The 23,315-nt window shown below is 41.9% G+C and overlaps 1 protein-coding gene across 1 annotated transcript in view; it reads left to right on the plus strand.

Moving 5' to 3' along the window:
- Nucleotides 1–23,315, plus strand: part of dnah5 (dynein, axonemal, heavy chain 5) — a 106,776-nt gene that overhangs the window by 82,140 nt on the left and 1,321 nt on the right. The window contains exons 74-87 of the mRNA XM_078287097.1: nucleotides 2,063–2,167; nucleotides 2,655–2,793; nucleotides 3,240–3,354; nucleotides 4,460–4,650; nucleotides 5,968–6,089; nucleotides 8,401–8,550; nucleotides 8,972–9,217; nucleotides 10,908–11,127; nucleotides 13,439–13,644; nucleotides 14,319–14,522; nucleotides 16,726–16,941; nucleotides 19,601–19,813; nucleotides 20,971–21,123; nucleotides 22,459–22,690. Coding sequence (XP_078143223.1) covers nucleotides 2,063–2,167; nucleotides 2,655–2,793; nucleotides 3,240–3,354; nucleotides 4,460–4,650; nucleotides 5,968–6,089; nucleotides 8,401–8,550; nucleotides 8,972–9,217; nucleotides 10,908–11,127; nucleotides 13,439–13,644; nucleotides 14,319–14,522; nucleotides 16,726–16,941; nucleotides 19,601–19,813; nucleotides 20,971–21,123; nucleotides 22,459–22,690 — 2,512 coding nt within the window. The remainder of the gene's footprint in view (nucleotides 1–2,062; nucleotides 2,168–2,654; nucleotides 2,794–3,239; nucleotides 3,355–4,459; nucleotides 4,651–5,967; nucleotides 6,090–8,400; nucleotides 8,551–8,971; nucleotides 9,218–10,907; nucleotides 11,128–13,438; nucleotides 13,645–14,318; nucleotides 14,523–16,725; nucleotides 16,942–19,600; nucleotides 19,814–20,970; nucleotides 21,124–22,458; nucleotides 22,691–23,315) is intronic.

Here is a 23,315-nt window from a genome sequence, read left to right on the forward strand (position 1 = left end):
AGATAGCACACATAGACAGTATGTGTGTGAAAGTCACTACTGCATTTCTACCAGTGCAACCCCATGTTGGTAATGATCCAAAAGCTAAATTTTGCTGATCCTGTCCTTTTAATAGATGAACAATTGTTAATAAATAATTGTAATTTAAGAATATATTCCAGAAAATATTACAAGTGAACTAGAAATGACTTTACCAATGTATTACTTATCATTTATTAATTATCAGTTACCAATTTACTACTTCTTGATAAGCTAGTGATAGATAGTTAACTATCATTTACAAATGAATGCCTAATCATATAGAAGTAAAAGCTAACAAAATGTTTAAGTTGCAAGTGTCAGTAATAACACTTGAACATCAGTTAACCAATTTATTTATGAGTAAGTTTCATTCATACATCATTCTTATCTTATACATCATTAGCTAATTGTTGTTCGTGATCTATTAACTGCTAATAATACAATACTGATCGCCAAATCATGATCAATATTTCTGCCTAGCTACATATTGAGATGAAGAAACCTCTACTGTAGTGTTTCATCTTTGCCGATTTTAAAGTGCATTTTCAGTACTGTCTCATGGAAAGGTTGGAGTTGTGATTGAATCCCACTGTTGGCCTCCTTAGTTCCTTGAAGAGTACTTGGAGACCATTTTAATGCTGGCTGTCTGGCATCTCTCCCTACTGTGTACCTCATTTTCTCTTTCTGTAGCAAGCTCAAGCTGTGTGACAGTATAATTGGGAGTTTATTATCACTCTGTGAACAAAGAACATGGCAATCATTACAGTCCTGAGACAGAGACAAGGAGAGACTGTGAGAGACACACATCCGCCTGTAAATACTGTACATATGCACAAACACTGAAGATACCCACAAAGACACACACACGCTCAAAGTGTCGGGGATTTGATTCATTCAGTCTGGGCACTGGAAAAGATTGAAATAGGTAGGTGACACCGGATGCAGAGGATGCATTGATTGTAACTGTGAAAAGAGTGGCGCTAGGTAGGACATTTCCACTGTGTTCCCCGGTAATGGTCGAGCATGGCTTTGTCCTGAGGTGAAGCATTTATGCATGATGGCAAAAGTGGCTTGTTTTGTGCGTACTAAATCTGGAATTGCTCTTAATGGAAACGGAAGCTAGTACAGGCGGTTTGTGGGTTAATTTGAATGTTCCGGTTTGCCGGGGTTATGTTTCTCAGCCACTGAACTTGGATCTTTCTAATTCATGCAATAATCACAAGCCCAACGTAATTGTTCACTTGTAATTCATTTGGGGATACAATGTAATGTGAGTGACAGCAAACCATTGTTACACAGAGGATCCTGTCAAGAAAAAGTTCATGGGCTTTACTGAAGAGGAATAAATGAACAAATACATGTGTAAATGTAAAAGACAAGATGACCTCCTCATCTTAGCCCCGTCCCTCCCCTTTCACTTCATGGTTATGGTCAGATTTAGCTTCTTAAGACCATCCCAAACACAGTGAAAATATAGAAGTGAAAATCCGACACAGTCTTTCATCGAGGCTTACTTTTTGGCCGAGTGTCCAGTGGGGGGGTTAGGTTTTATTCCATGTGAGCGGAGGAGTACAATCTCCTAAATTCATGCAGTGTCACACAGACCGAGGGCAGCGGCGCTTATTACTGCATGGTACTGTTTTACTTTGTCACTTTGGTGATGAAGCAAGATCCTTCCCCTGCTCTCTCTCTGTCTTCATTATTTGTTCAGTGTTAGGTGTGCTCCAGCACCCTCCAAAAAGTCACGTTTGTCCTTTTTTTTTGATTTTTAAGTGAATTTAGTCTTGCCCTTTGGACCTAGGCTCATTAAAACCTGTCATATGACAACCGACCGTTATGGGTCCCCAACTTGATGGCTTTTTGGAAACTATGTTCTTAGTCTACTCACACAGTCTACCCGCATATAGCAACAGAATTAGTTTAAAGCACTTTAGAGTTAATCGAGCAGTAATAGTAAATAGTACAATTTCTCTGTTTTTATCTGTTTTTGAATAGTAGATTAAATGCAAAATTGTGTGTGTGTGTGTGTGTGTGACACCAGGAACTGGAGAAAGAGAGGACAGACCTCCTGGAAGATGTGACATCGAACAAGAGAAAGATGAAGGAACTAGAGGACAACCTCCTCTACCGGCTAACCAGCACACAGGCAAGGAATCACATCTAAAAGCTTTTTAAAGTGATGAACAGCGTTGTTCTCAGCTGGATTAGGGATTTAGGCATGTGTTAAAATCAGTGTGGATAGCATTGTGGGAATCAACTTTTTCAGAAGTTGACTAGATACAGACGTCTCCCTGCTGATTTAAACACTGTGGAAGCAATTCACTTTTTTAGATGTTTCATTGCTCCATTAAGGAACAAAAATATGAAAAAAATAGTCTGTTGGACACATTTGTTGGCAAAATTGCTCATTTCCATTACCTCAAAATGTTGTCAATGTATCATTGCATTCAGTACCTAGGAAAGAGAGAAGCATGATTGAGGTTATCCCTCCGCAAATATGTGCAATGGGTGAATTTGAATCGTAGCAAAAGCTGCATTTACATCTATGACGGCTATGTCTATAATTCACTCCCCAACATTTCCATTTTCAGGCTTTTTCTGACTTATTCTTGTGCAAATATTTCTCTCTGTAGGGATCACTGGTGGACGATGAGAGTCTGATCATCGTCCTTGGCAACACCAAGCGCACAGCCGAAGAGGTCACTCAGAAACTACAGATTGCTGCCGAGACTGAGGTCCAGATCAATGCTGCCAGAGAGGAGTACCGACCTGGTAGGTCATGAGAGCCAGACCAAGGACAGGGTTTGCACTTATGGCCTTTTCCCCTCACTGGTTACATTGTGCCAGTCAAGTCTCAGCCAAGGTTTAATCCCACAAAACTCACTGAATCATTTTCAAATTGTAAAAAGGAATTCCCTCATCAAACACATACCTTTAAAAAATATCCAATTCATAATAAAAATGTTTCAGTGCTAAAACATGTAGCACATTTTAGCACTTTTTTGTTTTTAAATAAACAAACAGACATTTTGGTCCACTTGACCATCATCAATTTCTCACGTAATTCCTTATTTTTACTATATAGTGTCAACGGTCAATACTGACATCATCCCAATCAAGTCAATCACAGGAATTACAGTATGTTTAATCACACTCCTTTGCCATTGTTATCCAGTTGTTTTCTGTGTGTGTGTGTGTGTGTGTGTGTGTGTTCCCAGTGGCCACCAGGGGCAGTATCCTGTACTTCCTGATCACAGAGATGAGCATGGTGAACGTCATGTACCAAACCTCCCTGAGACAGTTCCTGGGACTCTTTGACCTTTCTCTGGCTAGGTGGGAATACTTTGACATTAATCATTTATTGATCTCTACATTGGATTGCCTTCTGTTTTGCCATTTTGCATCCTTAAATAAATTGAACTGACTGCTTATTAGGATGGATGGAAAATGGCTGCAACAGATGGGAGCTGTGGCGTCAGAGTGAAAGCCTTTGATACCAAGGCCATGTTTATGAATCACATACAGCTTTGCAATAAGGACTAGCAGATCTGGCAGAGTTTATATCTTTGAAAATATTTTCTGACAACAAAAATGAAGTTGGTGGCAAACTGCAGGGACATTTTGGCTACAGGAGGGGGGCATCCACCAGCCAGTCCAGACATCTAGAGAGGATGCGACTGCCTTCAGTCTCCACTCCGTGTGTCATGGTTCATACTGATAGCTCTATGATGGATGACAGTCATTCATACCACAGCCACATGTGTATATAGTTAGAATGAAAAATGATTCTATCTAGCTTGAGATAATTAGATTATATATGTTTGAGTGGATACAGACTTAAACACTTTTGAAACTGTATACCTTCAGAGCTAGATCTGTTATTATTCCCATCATATTCCAAGTAGTTCCTCTGACTTGATTTTGCCATAATTGTCTAGCAGTACATTATATGAGACAAGGGGGGTTGTCTTCTGCTATTTATGTTGACCAGAAGTGATTGTACTGCCCTCGGCAAACATTAAATACAAAGGTATTCATTTTAATCAGCCAGCCATTGATTTGCCAGCTATAACCTGCATAATTTCATGTCAAACTACACAACTAATTATGTCAATATTCCCGATATTTCAAATGGCTAGAGGAAGCGAAACAGCCTTTATATAATTCAATGTTGTCAAGTGCCACAGAAGTCCGGTGTCTCACAGTCGCTACTGTTGTGAGTCAAGAAACCAAGAACAACATGTTCTATGCTCATTAGGTTAACCAGCCTGCCACAGACCTGACCGTTCTGTGATCTCTAGTCTATATTTGATTCTGGAGTTACTAATGTTAAAGGTAAACTCGTGTGAAATTGCGGCGTGTGCTCAAGGGGACTAATGAGCTGCGGATTGACTAGACCTTAACTGTGACCTCTATTATCAAATCATATCCTAAATAGGTCCTCCAAAAGCCCCATCACCAGCAAACGCATCGCCAACATCATAGAGTTCAAGACCTTCGAGGTGTATAAGTACGCAGCGCGGGGGCTCTACGAGGAGCACAAGTTCCTGTTCACTCTGCTGCTGACGCTGAAGATCGACATGCAGAGCAACAGGGTCAAACACGAGGAGTTCCTCACGCTTATTAAAGGTCAGGGGTCAATAGCTGCAATATCATCTTTCCTTTCAGTTTCTGTCTCTGTGTCTCAGTTCTTTGTCTCTGTTTTCAGTGTGTGCTAGAATGCTCTCATTTTTCATGCTTGTATTGATGTTTTGTTTTTTTTACTTTCAAAAGCAGACTTACAGTAAAACAATAGCAGAAATGACAAAAACAGCCTGAAAGACCTAACTTTTGACCTAACAGATGACCTGCAGTAAGTTCAACAATATTTTTTGGAAAAGCAAAAGTTAGCAGAAGAGAAACCTTTCCTTTCTCTCTGACCCCTCATCCTTCTTCTACTTACCTGTCTGTCATTTCTCACCCTCTGAGATTGTTTTGTTATGTCAGTATCTGGAATGGATGGAGGGATTTGACCCATGCAGCCAAAGGAAGACACTTTCATGTATGCACTGCAGGCAGAGATTCCTGTGGCCGTTGAGACTGCTTTCAAATCTCATCATAAAAAGGAGAGACGGTACAACTTTGTTGACCAAGATTCACCCCAAACACAGTAGATAGCATTGTGCAAAAAAAAAAAAAAAACCTCCAGGACCTTTGAAAAAGTTTATATAGAAATGCCATCCATTCCTCTCCCTCAGCCAGCTGCGTGCATTATTTAGTTAAAGGAGATAGATTTTTTTTAAAGCTCATCTCAAGGTTCAAGCGCATTTCAAGCGTATTGGTTGCAGTTCACTGAAGCATAGCTGTGGAGTGCTCCTCGCCACGGGGATAAAAGCCAGCCATAGCAACTGGCAAGGCCAGCACACACAGTCTGCTACACACATGCCGCTTCACCATCTGTTAGTCCTGGTGAACATGGACTCACAATAGGACTTTTTTGTGCATTTTTGAAGGTTTTGTTTGTTTTGAGCATTTTTGTTGCATATTTTGTTTGAATATATATGTTATGAATATATATTTTTTGTGCATGTGGTATTTATGATATGTTTTTTTTATGTATATAGTAGGCTACACTTATTTTGAGTGTTTTAGTCATATAGTATAACACTATAGGGTAAGCCAGCTGCCAGGCAGCACCATGTTTTAGTAAGCATAATGCTGTGAGAACTTATGGTTAAAGCATGGAGTGTACAGCACAGTAATATTTGATGACTGTAGAGAAATAGTTTTGACTATTTTTTGTCCATAAAATATTACAGTATGTGGTAGACCCAGTGTCAAACGTAATGACGCAAATGTAAACCCCTGTTTTCTCTTTGTGTGTGTGTGTGTGTGTGTGTGTGTGTGTGTGTGTGTGTGTGTGTGTGTGTGTGTGTGTGTGTGTATTCCTCCATGCATGCTATCCAGGAGGTGCGTCTCTGGACCTAAAGGCTTGCCCTCAGAAGCCAGCTAAATGGATCCTGGACATGACCTGGCTCAACCTGGTAGAGCTCAGCAAACTGTGGCAGTTCTCTGATATACTGGACCAGGTACAGTAACAAACATGCCCAGACATACACATAAACATATGTATTCACACTTATTTGCTTAGCATACACACACTATATCCCCACACACACACACACACACACACACACACATGCATGAGTTCATTCACAAACACACACAAAACCTGATGAATTTTGGCATGCCCTGACAGGTGTATGATCCCCTGCTTGAGAAGTGAGAGTTTTTACCCCAAAGGGGTCTTCATCTATAAAGTGTACTGATAACAGTGCTCATCTGTCAAATTATTTCTCACGCATACACACACACACACACACGCACACACACACACACACATACACCAGTAGTCCCTGGATGCTTATTAAATACTCTTCACAGTCCTCCCTTGCTCTACTAAGCATGTCAATATCAGCCTCATCACGGCTCACTTCGTCTCTCTCTTTCTCTCACACACACACACACACACACACACACACACACACACACACAGACACACAGACACCATGATGGACTGTCACTCATACACACATACACACACACCTTATGGGTGACTGACAGGCTGGTGGCTCCCAGGGAGGGAAAGGCTGCTCGGTGCTGTGTGAAATGAGCTTACTTTGGAGAAACTTCCAATCAATTACTTTTGACTGAACAAATGTGCGTGTGTGTGTGTGTTACTGTGAGTATGTGCATACATCTTGCATTTACTGTATTGGTGTCTGTGCGTCAGTGCTTGTGTGTGTGTGTGTGTGTGTGTGTGTGTGTGTGAAGGATCAGGGAGAGCTGGATTAAGAGTCCTTTGTTTAATTAAATCAGTCTTCCAAGAAGAGCAAGGGGAGGACAGGATTGGGCTGTGAGACCCCCCCCCAGAGAGAGAGACAAATCCACCTGAGCCCCCGCTGACTCTGTGTTCACACCACAAACAAAACTGTACTGCACTCATAACGCAGAAACTCTCAAAGGCACATAGGCACATATGCATCAGTGCACAAGTTCCACATTCACACCTACCACACACACACACACACACACACATACATTCAGTACACACTTAGTTACATCTACACACGGCGGGATAGCCTAGAGGTTAGGGAAGTGGGCATGCAACTGGAAGGTTGTTGGTTCAAATCCCCAGACTGTCTGGGAAGATGTGGGTGGGGAGAGTGAATATCAACTATTTTCAAGTAGCCTTTTAGCAAGGCACCTAACCCCCAACATTTCTTGCACAAATAAAGATTAAAAAACTCAATTTCAAAATGACACATGCACCCAACCCATCCATACAGTATACCTACACGATAAAGTAAATGAGATGTCTGCTCTAAGCAGGGCAATGATGCAGTTCATTAGGCTGTGTGATGTACAGTATGTTTGCATGTGATCAATCATGCTATCAAGCATTCATATCACGCCCTCGGAAGCATATGCTGTTTACATACATTTAATATGAATTCCCTTCCCAGGCAATTAGCTCTAAATACATCAAGTGTCAATTTGGAGCCACTCTGTTTAAATAGTATGAGCTCCAACTGTTTGCTATGAGATGAGCAGGACTGCCTCACATATTACAGTCCAAAACATCAATGCATTGCGTTGATATTGTGTGTATAGCTGTGTGTAGAGACATTGTGTGTTTGCTTGTGTGTGTGTATGTTATCTTTTATTTAACCCTGCTAGATTAGGCTGAGAACCGAATTGTCTTTTGCAGTAAAGGCCTATGTTACCTTGTGGAAGTTGTGGGGAAGAAGGGCCAAACAGTAATAATCTGCACCCAGAAATGCTCTGCAATAAGTGCAAAAAGCCACATGTTCATGCCTCATGCTCCTAAAAGCACATTATGACAATTTCTCACTCTGTGCTTCTAAGGGAGTACACAGTGAATACATTTGAATATTTAAAAGAAACACAGGGAGCATTTGATTTGGTTTCTCTCGTTTTGCAATTTTGGAGCTGTTTTTAGCATCAGGCTTCTAGTTCAATTACTTGAAACAAAATTCAAATGTAATAAGCCCAGGTCAGTTAGCACATGCATTTCTTAAATGTGTGTGCGTGTGCGTGTGCACAACTTTTACAGTCACCTCCAGAATTATTGGCACCCTTCATGAAAATGAGCAAAAATAAACTATACACATAATGATTCAAATTTTCTGCTCAAACATTTGGGGAAACGACATATTTCCACTATAATAAAAATTATTCTTATTCTTAAACTTGTTTTTTTAAGTAATAGAAATTTTCTCAGAGGCTCCTAGATGTGATGTAATGGGGACCAGTGGAAGTTCTGGTCATTTTTAACTATATGGGTGCGTGTCTGTGCTGTTTACATGTTTCTTCCAGATAAGTCGTAATGAGAAGCAGTGGAAGGCATGGTTCGATAAGGAGGCCCCAGAAGAGGAGGTGGTCCCTAACTCCTATGACCAGGCTCTGGACTGTTTTAGACGGCTGCTCCTCATACGCTCCTGGTGCCCCGACAGGACCATCGCACAGGTTAGACAGCTTATGTGTGTGTGTGTGTGTGTGTGGTCACGGTGTCCTGACAAACATGCAATGCCAGCCTAAGCCAACTCATCATGTACATCATTTGTTTTGTTGCACCCATACATAGTCCAACAGTTATCCTGGTTTGACCTCCTGCACACAGTTTACTCAAAAGACAGATTCACCATGGTGAAAAATCCTCCAAACTATTCACTCTGTTCCTGGCCTTACAGAAAGTAAATCGATTTCAACATGAATTTTTAACTGAACCTACAATATTGAACACTTGTTCCCCCAGTGTTTTGGCATTTTAAACTATAAAGTAACAAACACATATGTGTGCTTGTCTCCTTTCTATCCCTCTTCCCTCCTCTTCTCCCTCTCCTTCTCTCAAATCCCCCCCCCCCCCCCCCCCCCCCCCCCGCTCTAGGCCCGTAAGTACATCATGGACGCAATGGGAGAGAAGTACATTGAAGGGGTGATTCTCGACTTGGAGAAGACCTGGGAGGAATCCGACCCCCGGACACCTCTCATCTGCTTCCTGTCCATGGGTTCGGATCCGACCGATTCCATCATTGCACTGGGGAAGAGGCAGAAGATTGAGACCCGCTACGTCTCCATGGGACAGGGACAGGAGGTCCACGCCCGCAAGCTGCTGCAGCAGACCATGGCTAATGTGAGTCAGTTGGTGTGTGCTTGCTGTAATTTATGCATTGGTTAATACATCAGCAGAACAGTTGTTACATTCAGTGTAACAGTGTTTTATCTCTTAAGCAGTGTTAGGCTTGACCCGATTAGCGGCTGGATTCACAGCAAAAGAGGCAGTGGTACGGTGCAACCAAAGGTGTTTATTCACCCACAAAAATGACATAACAAGACAAAAATGACACTAAGTTGCAAAAAATGAGAGCATGGCTATGAGCAGCTCTCCAGGGTCCTACCAATAGCTGAGGCAGATGAACACTGGCAGCCTTTTATACTCTGCCTCAGGTAATTAACCTGGATGCTACCAACTATAGGGGTCACTTGCATAACATTCAACAATACAATACACTGCCCCCTTTAACCTACCAGTCTACATATCTATCCGATACATACAGTCAAATTGATGTTGCTCTCAAACAATAAATACTGCAACATATAAACAATATACATTTGAGTTCAAACACCCACACAACACACAACACCCCCTCTGCTATCCCATCACATGGTCCCTCCCGGAACTATATATAGGTGCTCGGACACCCCGGGGAACTCTTTTGCCCGAACACCCTGGAACACAGACAAGACAGCACAGGTAAGTGATTGCATGAACCAACAATTAAAACCCTTACATTGCACCACTGTAGTATTGCACTTAGAAATATTGCACTTGCCCATACCAAATCATGATATTCAACCAAACAATGAAAACCCATTTCATGTCAGGTTGAGTACTGAACATTTGTTTGTTTCCTTCAGGTGGAGCTTCAATCCTTGACCATGCTGAGTAACTGCTCCAGCAGGACAAGATAAAATAACTCACACAAACAAACTTAAAATGTTTAGTAAAATATATATTCAATAAAATACTTTAAATCATGACTCTGTTTGCAATTATTAATGCTGTGCAAATATTACTGTGCAAACTATTTAATAAATCAAAGCGTACAATACAAATGTGCAAATAGTGCAAAGGATTAGTAACGAAGTGTGCCTTCGTTACAAGCAGGCAGTATACTTGTTGCGTAAAACTTGTTTCGGCAGGTTCTTAGAGACAAAAGGACATATTTTTTACATCTTGGTGCTAACATCTCTTGCAAAACTCTGTGTCTTGTCTCGTGGGTTGATTTAGATTTGATGATTAGGTTTGAACATGCCATCATGTTTTTCTTGTTTTTTTCCTTTTTTTCAGTGCAAGATATAATAAACGGCTTCTGTCGATCTTCTAAATTCCCTTTGTTGCTCTTTCGCCGCAGTTGTTGTTCTCTCTGAATTTTTGTCACTGCTGTTTCTGGTTTCCCCAAGTTACCATTACCTCTTTAATCTTCCTGTGCCCCCACTGGCATGGAGTGTAAAAAAAAATTAAAAAACAAAGCCCAGTGAGTATACACAAATTTGTATGCGCTGCTGAGCTCAACTGTGTTTCTATTTTGGGCAAGTTCGTCTTGTTAGTATACCGCCTGCCTTACTGTTATTAAAAAATATATAAAAATATGTGCTTTTTTACCTTGCTGATCAGATATTATCCCTTACAGAACGACAGACCTTTACAGAATTTAAATGAAAGTCAGTTCCTACAAAATGATTTCATTGAAGACTATGATTTTGTCAACACCCAACAGTCATTGACGTTATTGACCGTTGGCATGATTAATTGTCCCCAGGGTGGCTGGGCCCTGCTCCAGAACTGCCACCTGGGCCTGGACTTCATGGACGAGCTAATGGACACAGTGACGGAGACGGACATCGTCCACGACAGCTTCCGTCTTTGGATGACCACAGAGGTCCACCGGCACTTCCCCATCACACTCCTGCAGATGTCAATCAAATTCACCAACGAACCCCCGCAGGGCCTGAAGGCAGGGCTGAAGAGGACCTACGGAGGTGGGGCCAATCTTTTTCAGTTTAAATTACAACATAATCAGAACCTAACAATTTATTGATGGAACATTCATGGAATGTCTGGAATATCATGGAGAGGTGTATTCAAGACAGGACAAGTCAGGGAAGCCCAACTGTATGGGAAACTGAGTTGAAAAACAACATCAACAAAACAAGAAAGAATAATTTTTTTAGGTCATGAAAGCGCTTTGGCGTATGGAAAATTATTAGCATGATATTCAGACTGAATGGCCATTTTGTTCCCACTCCATTATTCAGCCTGAGATTGCCTCCTAGTTAGTCGTTTTCTGTGTGTGTGTTGGGGGGGGTGGGGTTGATTTTCCCCAAACCAATCACTAGTAACTGACTTTTCCGGCTGCTCTGACGTTACTTCAGTTGACACTGATGCTGCGCAGTTAGCCACTACATCCATGGTTACCCATCGTATTTAGTAACTTCACCAAAAGTCAAAATCGACCGACATTCCTTCACATTGGCTCGATTGCTCGAGAACAAGCCACTGACTAGAGCAACACCAGACTCTCTGAATTGAAAAGTCATGGAATTTTACATCAGGGCCATTGTAGGAACCCTGCATATTGAAGTGTTCTTTTTTCTTTTTTAATCTTTACTTGAGGACTTAATTTTTACTTGAGGAATTTTACTGACGTGAGGCTTCACATCTGAATTTACTGGACTGTGCTGGACTGGAACTTAGCAGTTTTAACACTGAGTCACACATTTATATTGAAGTTACAGTGACAGTAATGAGTCACAGTGTTTGATAAGACAGAATAATTACTAGCATAATGTATTATTGTGTGGAGGTGTATATGGTGAGGGGGTTGGGTGGGGGACTGTAACAAGAAAAAAGAGACACACACATCCTGTATTCAATCAATGCAATGCTCTGGTCTGCATCCGTCCCTTGGCATAAATGTGGCTGAAATGAAGTGAAATATATCAACAGTATTGATCAGTAGTTTATTATTAGAGGGGGATCAGCTGTCTGTGTGTGTGTGTGTGTGTATGTGTGTGGAGAGGAGATAAGACATTGATGAGCATGCTAGATAGGGTGTATTATTATTGTATCATTATTCTTGATGTGCAAATGTGTAAACAACTCATCTGTGGACACACACACACACACACACACCCACAGACCTTCAATCAATCACATAATCAATGGCCAGGGGGGTGTGTGTATGTCCTGGGGGAAAGTCATCAAGAGCGAAGATGATAAACAACTATCTTTGCCTCTTCTGCATTTTTTTAAGTTCAAAAGCCTGTAAGGTTTTTGAAATCTTAAACAGAAGTAAAAATCTGTGTTTTTTTTGTGTGTGTTTATTAAAAACCCAAGCGAGGGAGAAAGAGGAGAATAGGTAAATTGTGTAAACCAGCTGTCTTTGCGGGCCCATATGGATGAGGCATATGTGTGGTTCCCGAAGGGCAACAGACTCTGAGCACACATGCTTATCTACAGCTCTTGAATCTCGGCTGCAAATAAGAATTGGTCGACTTAAGTCACATGCGATGGTTCTTCAGATAAGTCAGGATGTGCACTTATTTTGGGTGGTGCATTCAACATATTAAAATCAACAGTTTGCAGCACCTGCCCCCTTCCTTCCCGCATTCCTTCAAAATACTGCAAGTTTTCCTAGACTTATTTCCACCTGCAGGTATCACAATACATAAATAATTTAAGTCTGAACCACTCAGTACACACCTGTATTTTGTGGAAACCAAACTTCACATGTGCAGCTGCCTGAGAAGTGCCACATACCAAAGATAAGTCTGAGGTCTGAATACCAGGACGTGTAGGTTCAGTAGTCTACACTATGTGGATTTAACTCTGCTCTGAATCACAGTGTAGCTCAGCACAAAAGCAAGACAGGTGGCCAGGGATGCTGCCTGTAGCTTGACAGCGGATGATGTGAACAGATATCCCTCAGATGTTTTCCAGAAATTGAACCTTCCAGAAATCCAATGTGTGGATTTAGATTCTGTGATATGTTCTGTCACGTAGGTTAAGAGTAGGAATTTCACTTACAACCCGGACTTTAAATTACTTTACCATCCTCTTAACCTCCGGAGCCTCGCAAACTTCATTACAGTGCAGCAAAGCACTGGCTGTTAAAGATTTCCCTGGAGAGTGTTGCCAACTTGAATTATGGAAAAAAGTCATGAAAATGTTAAAACCAAAAGCGTGCACAGTATGCATGTGTAGCTCACCAGTAGTCATGGAAGTCACTCCATGTTGTAATCCATGTTCATTCATCCACCCATCCATGTTCATCCATGTTTTCCCCACCAGGTATCAACCAGGACCTTTTGGATGTCAGCAACATGGTGCAGTGGAAGCCAATGCTGTACGGAGTAGCGTTTCTCCACAGCACCGTGCAGGAGAGGAGGAAGTATGGGCCTCTGGGATGGAACATCCCCTATGAGTTCAACCAGGCCGACTTCAACGCCACTGTCCAGTTTGTCCAGAATCACCTTGACGATATGGACATTAAGAAGGTAGGAGAATTGCTAAAGTGGGTACCAGTGTTTACTGGTGGAAACATTGATGCACAGCATGTTGTGGTTTCAAATCTGGCTCGCCTATTTTGCATGTCACTGTCTCTCCATTACACATCTCCAGTTTCTTATAAAGCAGAAACGTCATGAACATAATCTTAAAATGAATGAATGAATGAATGAATATGATAGGAAATTGTGGACTTCCTGAAAGTCCACAATATAAATGATCAAAAAAGTAAGGCTAAACCAGTGTTTTTCAGTCCTGGTCTTCAGTTTTCTATCCTACCAGCTAGTTAATTGCAGTTAATTAAATTCACCTAACAGCCCAGGTGTAAATCAGTCCCTGATTAGATGGCTACAATGCAAACCAGCAGGGCTCTGGGTCCTGAGGATGGGGATTTGAGAACCACCGGGCTAAATAATAAATGAATAAATAAACAAACAAACAGATAAACCACATACCCCTTGTCTCCCCAGTTTCTGTCATACAAAAAGAAGTGCAATCTTCTTTGGTGAGGTAATCATCATTGCTTCTAGATATAAAAGTTATTTTTATGGTTGTATTGTACCTGTTTTCCATTGCGTCTTGGAACAACGCAGGAATTTGTCCACATCCAACTTTCATGAAGGTGCACATCAGCCATGTTTGATATTATTTCCCATCTCCCCAGGGTGTGTCATGGAACACAGTGCGCTACATGATCGGAGAAATTCAATATGGCGGCCGCGTGACCGACGACTACGACAAGCGTCTCCTCAACACCTTCGCCAAGGTGTGGTTCAGTGAGAACATGTTCGGAACAGACTTCAACTTCTACAAGGGCTACAGCATCCCCAAGTGCTCCAACGTGGACCAGTATCTCACTTACATTCAGGTGAGTTTGTCTCAGTGGGACAATGTTGTACTGGGCCCACATGTATCTGGTTTCTAAGAATAATAGACAGTCTGGTTAGACTGGATATGTGGCAGCACAAACTTCTCTGTGAGTTAAGAGACAAATTGGTCTCTGATGAGAACTGCTATTCTAAGGCTCTGATAGGCTCTTCAATTAGATTCTGTTCCTGTTATGGGGTGTTGCCTTTTGTTCTGGTGTTTTTTCTGCATTGTCAGCTTGCAGTGACATCAAAACCGATGAAACGGAACAAAATTCTAGATATGAGATTTCTGCAGGACGCCAACATACTGCAATTCCTGCCAAGTCCAGATAAAGGCCATGTGTGAAATGCATGCAGTCTCATTTCATTACAGATTATGTATGATTTATTAGTGTGTGTGTGTGTGTGTGTGTGTGTGTATGTGTGTGTGTGTGTGTGTGTGTGTGTGTGTGTGTGTGTGTGTGTGTGTGCGTGCGTGCGTGCGCTTGTATGTCTGGGGGCAGTTCCTGAGCTAGTTTCATTAAAGCTAGTTTCATTATGATGGATGCTCAGGGCTGCCAGGCTCAGCAGGCTTGTTCCTCTGCACCGCCTCTCAAATAGAGAATGACAAACACAGCCTTGGAGGACACACACACAAACACACACACAAACAAACACAAACACCCATGCACGCACACATGCTCACACTCTCCCTCCCTCCCTCCCTGCCCTGTGTGTGTGTCCATGCATCTGTGCATGTAAATGAAATGCAGACAGACAGGAGAGGAAGAAAAATCCCTAAGAGAAAATAAATGACCACAACAAGAGACAAAGGCTGTTCTTTCCAACACCCAATATTATTACTCTCTCCATTGCTGACACCTCACATTTTTCTCTGTGTGTTAGCCGGGCTTTCACCTGATGTTTGACTCCATTTGAATGTGCACTGTGATGGATGTTTAAGGGATAAACTAGCCAATGAAGACATAAATCACCAGAGTCTATTCCCCAGTACAGACTGTGAGGGCAAGCTGATGGTGCATAAACAAAACAGTCAGTTTCTTTTTCTGTCAAGTAGAAATAAAAATGTGTTCCCTAATGGTTAGGCATTTCCTTGGGCCGTTAATACCATGTGAGCATCAAAACTGGGAATGCTACCAAGAAATGATGCATACCGGTGTTTCACTTTGTCTGTCATCTAAATTGCATTCCCTGTTCATGCCACACTTTACCTCAAAAAGTGCCATTGATTTCATAAACAGTCAGTCAGCATTTTGATCTGTAACACAATCTATCCCACTGTGAATCACATTATATTTGACTATATATTGTGATGCTGTTTTCTGGTAATTGCAGTTTCATAAGACTACACCATTGATCATGTATTAAAGGGTGAATTAGAGGTTTCTTTCTGACATAAAACTGATCTTTAAAGCTCACATCTCTAATACCACATTTTGGTTCTACATTTGTTCTTGAGCGACTTCATTTCTATAGATATTGTTGGACAAAGTAAAGTCTTGCGCAGTCATTCCAAAGTGAATTTCTTCTGAATTTCCCAGTTTTATTAAGATCCTTATTAGCCACACTGCAGTGACAGATGGTCTGTCTTCCTGTCATCCCTGAGAAAGACACTCACTGCAAAATATCTTTGAGCCAATTAAAGCCACAAAGTTTCAACTCAGTGCCTTTGGTAGACAGATTTTCAGCATCAAGTAACTTTAGTTTTTCAAATCCAACCATGCTCATTAGAACAAGTCATAACATAAGATTTTCACCCCTGTCTAAATTTCACCAATCACAACTGTAACAAGATATGTCCCCAGTCAGGCCATCCAATCTACAATTTTAGATACAATACAATATGAGAAGACCAGGGTGGAGTTTCTGCATTTAAGTTTTCTCAGTGGATTTCTTTGAGCTGCCTGATTTTGAGAACTGGCTCGGACAGCAACTTCAGTAGTTGATCATTCACATTTTACGTGTCCCTGCCTCATCAGTGAAAGCATAGTTCCACACACGGAGTTTGGTGGACTTCTTTTCTTATTGTCTGCCCAATACAAACATCACATCATCATCATAATTATCCTTTATTCCACATTTTCTGAGAGCATTTCTCCCACAAGCTCTGCCAGCTCGGTGTGAGACGATGAGCAGCTGCTACGGGGATCCGAGCAGGTGACCTCCGGTTCATTGATCAAGCGTGACCGTTTTCTCTTACAGGGTCTACCAGCCTATGACACTCCAGAGGTGTTCGGCCTCCACCCTAACGCAGACATCACCTACCAGAGTAAGCTGGCTAAGGACGTGCTGGACACCATCCTCAGTATTCAGCCTAAAGATAGCTCCTCAGGAGGGGGGGAGACCAGGGAGGCTGTGGTGGCCAGACTGGCTGACGATATGCTGGAGAAATTGCCCCCCGACTACGTACCATTTGAAGTAAGTGTGTGAGAGGATGGAATGTGTGTGTGTTCGTGTGTGTGTGTGTGTGTGTATGTGCCTGTATGTGTGCACCATGAAAAGTTTGAGTGAGGTGAGGAACTGTGTGGTGTTACATGTGCAAAGCGGGTGGGGTGGTACAGGGAGAGAAGTTGAGGTGGTGGTGGGGTGTGTTAAGATGTGTGTGTCCACTTGAGACGGTGATAGACAGAGACAAAAGGAGATAGAAATAGAGTGAGAAGGGTGTGAATGTAGTGTCATTTAGCTAAGGTGCAGCTAAGGGGAAGTGAGGTGAGAATGTGACTTTTTCTGAGACTACGTGCAAAACTCATCATGGAAAACCTGTCATTGCACACCACTCCCTATGCCTGCCACTTCCAACTGAGTAATAACAATGATTATTTATATGTGACATTCACATAAACAATTACGCATCAGGCACTTTCACATACTTTTTGACCTCTAACTTGAAACCGGCGCAAATCTACTCTGGAGAAAATGACTAAAAAATGGGTGCAAGCAGAGGTTTTCAAGGGGAAACGGATTGAGATTCTTTCAGTTTCCATTAGGTGTCTGATTTAGCAATCCTGTCCGCGTTCCTGATACTGAATTGAACCTGATTGCCACTTGGAAGCTGTGTGGAATACTGAGTAAGAGCCAATCAGTTTGGTGTGCATAAAAGCACAGAGGTTCGTGTACTGTGTGTAATTGCACAGTGCTTTGAAAATGCGCACAAATCCCTAGGCTGCGGATGGAACGCACATACGTGTCCTGCTGCCTACAGATGGCTATCGGAATTTCATAAAGGGAAAGGGAAGGCCCTCATACATCCTACAAGCAGTTGTGGATAACAGCGACAACAAAATTACCAAACGGACGCAGGTGGGAAAAAATCTGCTTGCGCCCAATGAAATTACCACTTCACCGCCGCAAGGTCATTGCACTTGATCTGCACCAGCACGAAAACAGGGCCCAAAGCATCTTCCCCAAACACAGTTATTTGATAGCTGCCAGTCTTTCCCAATTCCAACAACCCCTCAACAACCCATCAACCCCTTCAGCAAACCTGTCAGGCCAGCAACAGAACTTTGGGATGTTTCTGGGATGTCAGAACTTACTGTTGAGCCTTGTGGAGGTGTCATGGGTCAGATTCAGTGAAACATCTGTGATGGGAGGTGCCCACTTGATAATCCCAATGATATGCCAGCTGCTAATGGCTCCTAGTGATTTCATGTAAAGGGGTTATGAAGTGGGCACCTCCCATCACAGATTTGAACAAAGTAACAGTCAGCGTAATAGAATGCCACTCAGTGATGAGTGTTTCCAAAATGTTTAAAATATACAAATGACATATTGGTTTTCATTCTGTATAAGAATAAGGATAATACATGAAAAAGAGAGTACAAAAACTATAGACTGACTAACCCCAAGAAATGACAGTTTCAGCCGATGTCATACTTGGAGTACAGATGTACCACAGTGTTGGAGCCATTACAATAAAGTAAATATAGCAACTGGAGAGGAACATCCAGGATAAATGGAGCTCATCTCCTCTGTTCTATTCTGATCCTTGCAAATAGAAGTAACTATAGAAACCGCACATCCAATACTCAATTTGTGTCTGAGGCATGTGCGTGGTTTAAATGTATGTATTATCAAGAAAGGAAATAAAAGATAAGAGATCTCAGCACTTCTCATCTCTACTTCTATCTCTATCTCAACACTTCCAAAATTGCACATGGAACAATCAACTCAGTTTGTAGGAGCCTATAGAATGCAGGATATTTTTATATTTTTAACATTTCCATGTCACACCCACAATGTTCAACCTTTCCAATAATGATGCTGACATATTCTCCAATCTGCTAATACACTAGATGTTGTTACTGATGTAAAAAGAAGAGATGTGGCTGTTTTGGAGGTGGGCGGTACATTTGATTACAGCCTGGAGGAAGACGTCCTTATGAAGATCTTTAAGTATCAACCTCTCACAGCAAGTTATTTCACAGCTCGATTTAAATGTCAGCTGTTGGTGTTTATATTTGGAAGCTCAATGCTCACAGGTTAGCGGTGAGAGAGCTACAACTGGCAGGAATGCCAAAGAGAGACGAAGAGAGTTATTGCTCTCTCCGCCCACACTTAAAACCCACAGTGGAAATTCAACAAGTTCAGGCACGTTCTCTAGGGGATGTTGAAAGGCATCCTGGGAAATGTAGGAAATCACTAACTGAAGCAGACTAGACAGGTTGAGGGTAAGTTTGAACAACAAAAAGGTAAATTACAACACTTCATCACAAAATAACTCCTGGAATGCACATCACAGTTTGATGAAATACAACAGTGTAAGAGTATCAAGGGTGCAATTTGCCTTTAAAGTTATAGTTATTGTTATTTTCTTTTCTTTATAACCTTCTAAAAAGTTCCTTCTGGGTCATGAATATTTTATTTTATATGTGTGTGTATGTGTTTCTGTTTATGTATAGATGTCTTTATTGATCTTGACTGATTGTCAGGTACATTCCAGCTCATGAACGTCTCTTTGTGTGTCAGTATACTGTAAGTTTTAACTCCATCCGCTCTAAATCCTTCATGGGGAATCATTAATAAGTTAATCATCTCGTCTAATCTGTCTTCATCTAACGTATTACTTGGCGACCAGGTGAGAGAGCGTCTCCAGAAGATGGGTCCCTTCCAGCCCATGAACATCTTCCTGCGTCAGGAGATCGACCGGATGCAGCGGGTCATCGTCCTGGTCCGGAACACGCTGACGGACCTCAAGTTGGCCATCGACGGAACCATCATCATGAGCGAGAACCTGCGGGACGCCCTCGACTGCATGTACGACGCACGCATCCCTGCGCGCTGGAAGAAGGTCCGTCACCAATCACTAAAATACTCCTATAATATTCCTGTAGGGATTTATATATCATATTTTATGGTATCATTTTATCTCCTATGGCATCACCATAACATCCCTATTTTAATCTTATAATATTCCTATAGGGGCATATACTATATTTGGAAGGTATCCCTCTAAAATGTATTGTAGGATTACTGTAGTTGTTTTTCATCAGGGTAATTTCAGGGGAATATTTTTCATCACCAGACACATAATTTTGAGGAAAAAACAACTTTCTGTATCTGTCCTTCAGTTTCCCAGAATTGTTTGTTGAAACCACAGGACACAGCACACTCCAAGCGGCTATTCAGGTCCATTAGAATAACAAGCCATTTTAGGGAACCTGAGGGACAAATACATATCCCAAAGATCTTTGTGCTTCTGTGCAGGTACAGTTTTGATAATGTGATTTAGCATTCCCCAGGCTCTGGTCATATCTACACCACTAAATCAAAGGAGAAATTTCACGGTTTCTGATGAGATCAAGTATGTCACGCTAGCTAAAAGGGAACTCATCATCATCAGTCAACCTCTGATGTCCTGTTCGGCTCTTGCTTTGTTTCCTTTGTTTCCCTTTATTTGTGTACTTACTTTCATAGAATTGTATCCACAGTGCACAAACCCATTTCCATGATGAATGAAAATGACTTTTCTTCCAAACAACTTAGTTGAAGAAATTGCCAAAATATTAATATTGAGAGTGGGGGGAGCAAAAAAAACAACAAAGAAATATGAGTTGGCACGACTTTTCCCGTATCTTGCATTTTAATCATTCTCTTGGCATTCAAGCCATGCTCCCGCAAATATTACATTATTAGAATAATTTGTACTTGAATGGGACTGACTCAGAGAGGAGAAAATCTGGCTGGGATTCAGAGTTTTGTACCTGCAGTGCTCTGTTCTGTTCTGTTCCACTGTATTTTGGTCTTTTCTATTCTATTCTGTTCTGCTTGGTTCTTTAGAAGTACTGTCTTTTTCTCTTCCATTCAGCCTTGCTCCCATGGTCATTCACAGTCTGTAGTTTTTCCACATGTCATCCTGTTGTCTTGTCTTCTGGTCCGTTCGGATAACCGTCTTCTGTGTCTTCATCGCTCTGTGTTTTCTGTGTGTTTTTTCTGTGTTTTCGCCAGGCATCGTGGGCTTCCAGCACCCTGGGGTTCTGGTTCACGGAGTTGCTTGAGCGGAACCGGCAGTTCCAGGCCTGGATCTTTGAAGGGCGGCCCAACTGCTTCTGGATGACAGGCTTCTTCAACCCACAGGGCTTCCTGACAGCCATGAGACAGGTACGCACGGCATCCAGCTACCTGCCTACCTACCTACCGCTGGGGAGGACGCCAGATGGCACGGGGAGGGGGAGGCGGGCACACAGCCACATTCGCTCACGCACACACACACACACACACACAAGCACACAGCCGCGCTCATGCACATATATATACACAGAAGGATGTATGCGCACATACAGGCACGCAAGCAAGCATACACACTCACAGACACAGGTATAATTATTGTGGAGCCAGTTCCTTCCGCATTTCTGTGCTAAGGTTAGCTTTGTTCTTTTCAGAACACAAATATATGATTTACGAAAGAGACGTGACAATCAAATTTTAACCCTGCATGATCTCATTAAATGTCAAATCAGCAATGAAAAGATAGGGCTTCATTGTGTTAAACATATGTTCTCTTCCTATATAAAACCTAAGATGTGAACTAACTTCTGAATACAACCCTGGTTCCCTGAATCAAGGGAAGGACTTGGCAGACTTGCTGATGACTCCTATAGGGCCTATAAGCATTACCATTCATCTGGGGAGTCTACGCTTTCACCTGAGACATATTTATTTCACATAGGTATGCTTATTCCTGCATTACTTCATGCACAGCGTGAATTCAGACCAAGCCGTGCACAAGTCTTAGAGCATTTTCACATTTTTGAGTTTGAAAACAGCTTTCACACCAACGGACTTTCGGTATAAACTCTTTTGGGTCTGCAAGAAACCCTCCAAATGAACTTGGTGTGAAAACATCCTTGTACATATTTTTCTTTGATTAGATTTTGGTGGTGATCCAGATTTGGGATTTCCGCCATTACTAGTTTATCATTTTTTAGCCATAACTATGAAACTAATGGAGATATAGAGTTGATTCCAAATCCTAAGGGCATTTTTCCAGGGTCAAGAAATCAATATAATGAAATTTAAATGATAGGAATGATGTATTTGGGCTAAACGGCAAGTTAGAGAATTGTTCAGCGTTGCGTGTTTGCGCTCTTTGAGTGCCTATAGCCAACAGTATTTTTTTTAATTCAAAATTAGGAAAAACACTCACATTATTATAATTATTTATTGTGGCACTCTACCTCACTCTTGTTTGAGCAGTCATATTGGATTTAATTGTTTTGGCTCTGCGCTCCATTGTTGCCGCGCACTTCTCTGCCTCACACAGTATTTTTTTCATTGTACCACTCTTACAGCCCCGATATCGAAATTGAATTTTTGTGGGAAAACAGTCGCCAAATGTCATCTCCGCTGCAATCAGTGTTGTCCATGTGCATCGCCACATAATGCTGTCGCCTGCGTCACAGCTTTAACCTTCGTGTTTGTCCCCGTCCCTCGCAGGAGATCACCCGGGCCAACAAGGGCTGGGCCTTAGACCGCATGGTGCTGTGCAACGAGGTGACCAGGTGGATGAAGGACGACGTCACCCAGCCCCCCGCGGAGGGCGTGTACGTCTACGGCCTCTACCTGGAGGGAGCCGGATGGGACCGCCGCAGCTGCAAGCTCATCGACTCCAAACCCAAGGTCCTCTTCGAGATGATGCCCGTGGTCAGGATGTACGCCGAGAATAACGGTGAGAGGCTGCCGGCTGGGTCTGGAAGGAAGGACGACGTGTGTGTGTGTGTGCGTGTGTGTGGTATCTCCATCTGTATCTTTTCAGTCATTGTTCAGAATTATCTGTCTGTTACTTGTATTCAGATTCAGATTTGGGTTTAGATTCACAGTAGAACTCAAGAGTATCAACCAACAAACAAAAATATATGTATTTCAATGAACAACAACTGTTAGATAAACTAAATCAATGGAATCCCACCTCCTACACCCCTGACTAATGGTCACTGAGCAATTAGCTATAAATTGAACATCCTGGAAATGAAAGCAAACTCTTAAAAACATTGAATGTACTAATTGGGGGACACAGGTCAATTGGTTTTAACATTACTGAGGGAGAAAAGTTTTCTGAACATTTTTCCATTTGCAAATTTTCACTCAAATAATGAACCACTTGAACATTAGTAGAGCCAACATTTTGATAGCGTGTTGGAATAGAAAAGATTCTAAATTATAACATAGAACCTTGTAGAGCTGTTTCATCCTAAGTCTTTTCCCACTTCTCTCTCTCTCTCTCTCTCTCTCTTTGCATGCACAACATTTGCATCCCACGCAGTCACTCAGAATGGATGGATGTAACATTTAAA

Source organism: Centroberyx gerrardi, chromosome 12, assembly GCF_048128805.1.
Source record: "Centroberyx gerrardi isolate f3 chromosome 12, fCenGer3.hap1.cur.20231027, whole genome shotgun sequence".
Lineage (NCBI taxonomy): Eukaryota > Metazoa > Chordata > Actinopteri > Beryciformes > Berycidae > Centroberyx > Centroberyx gerrardi.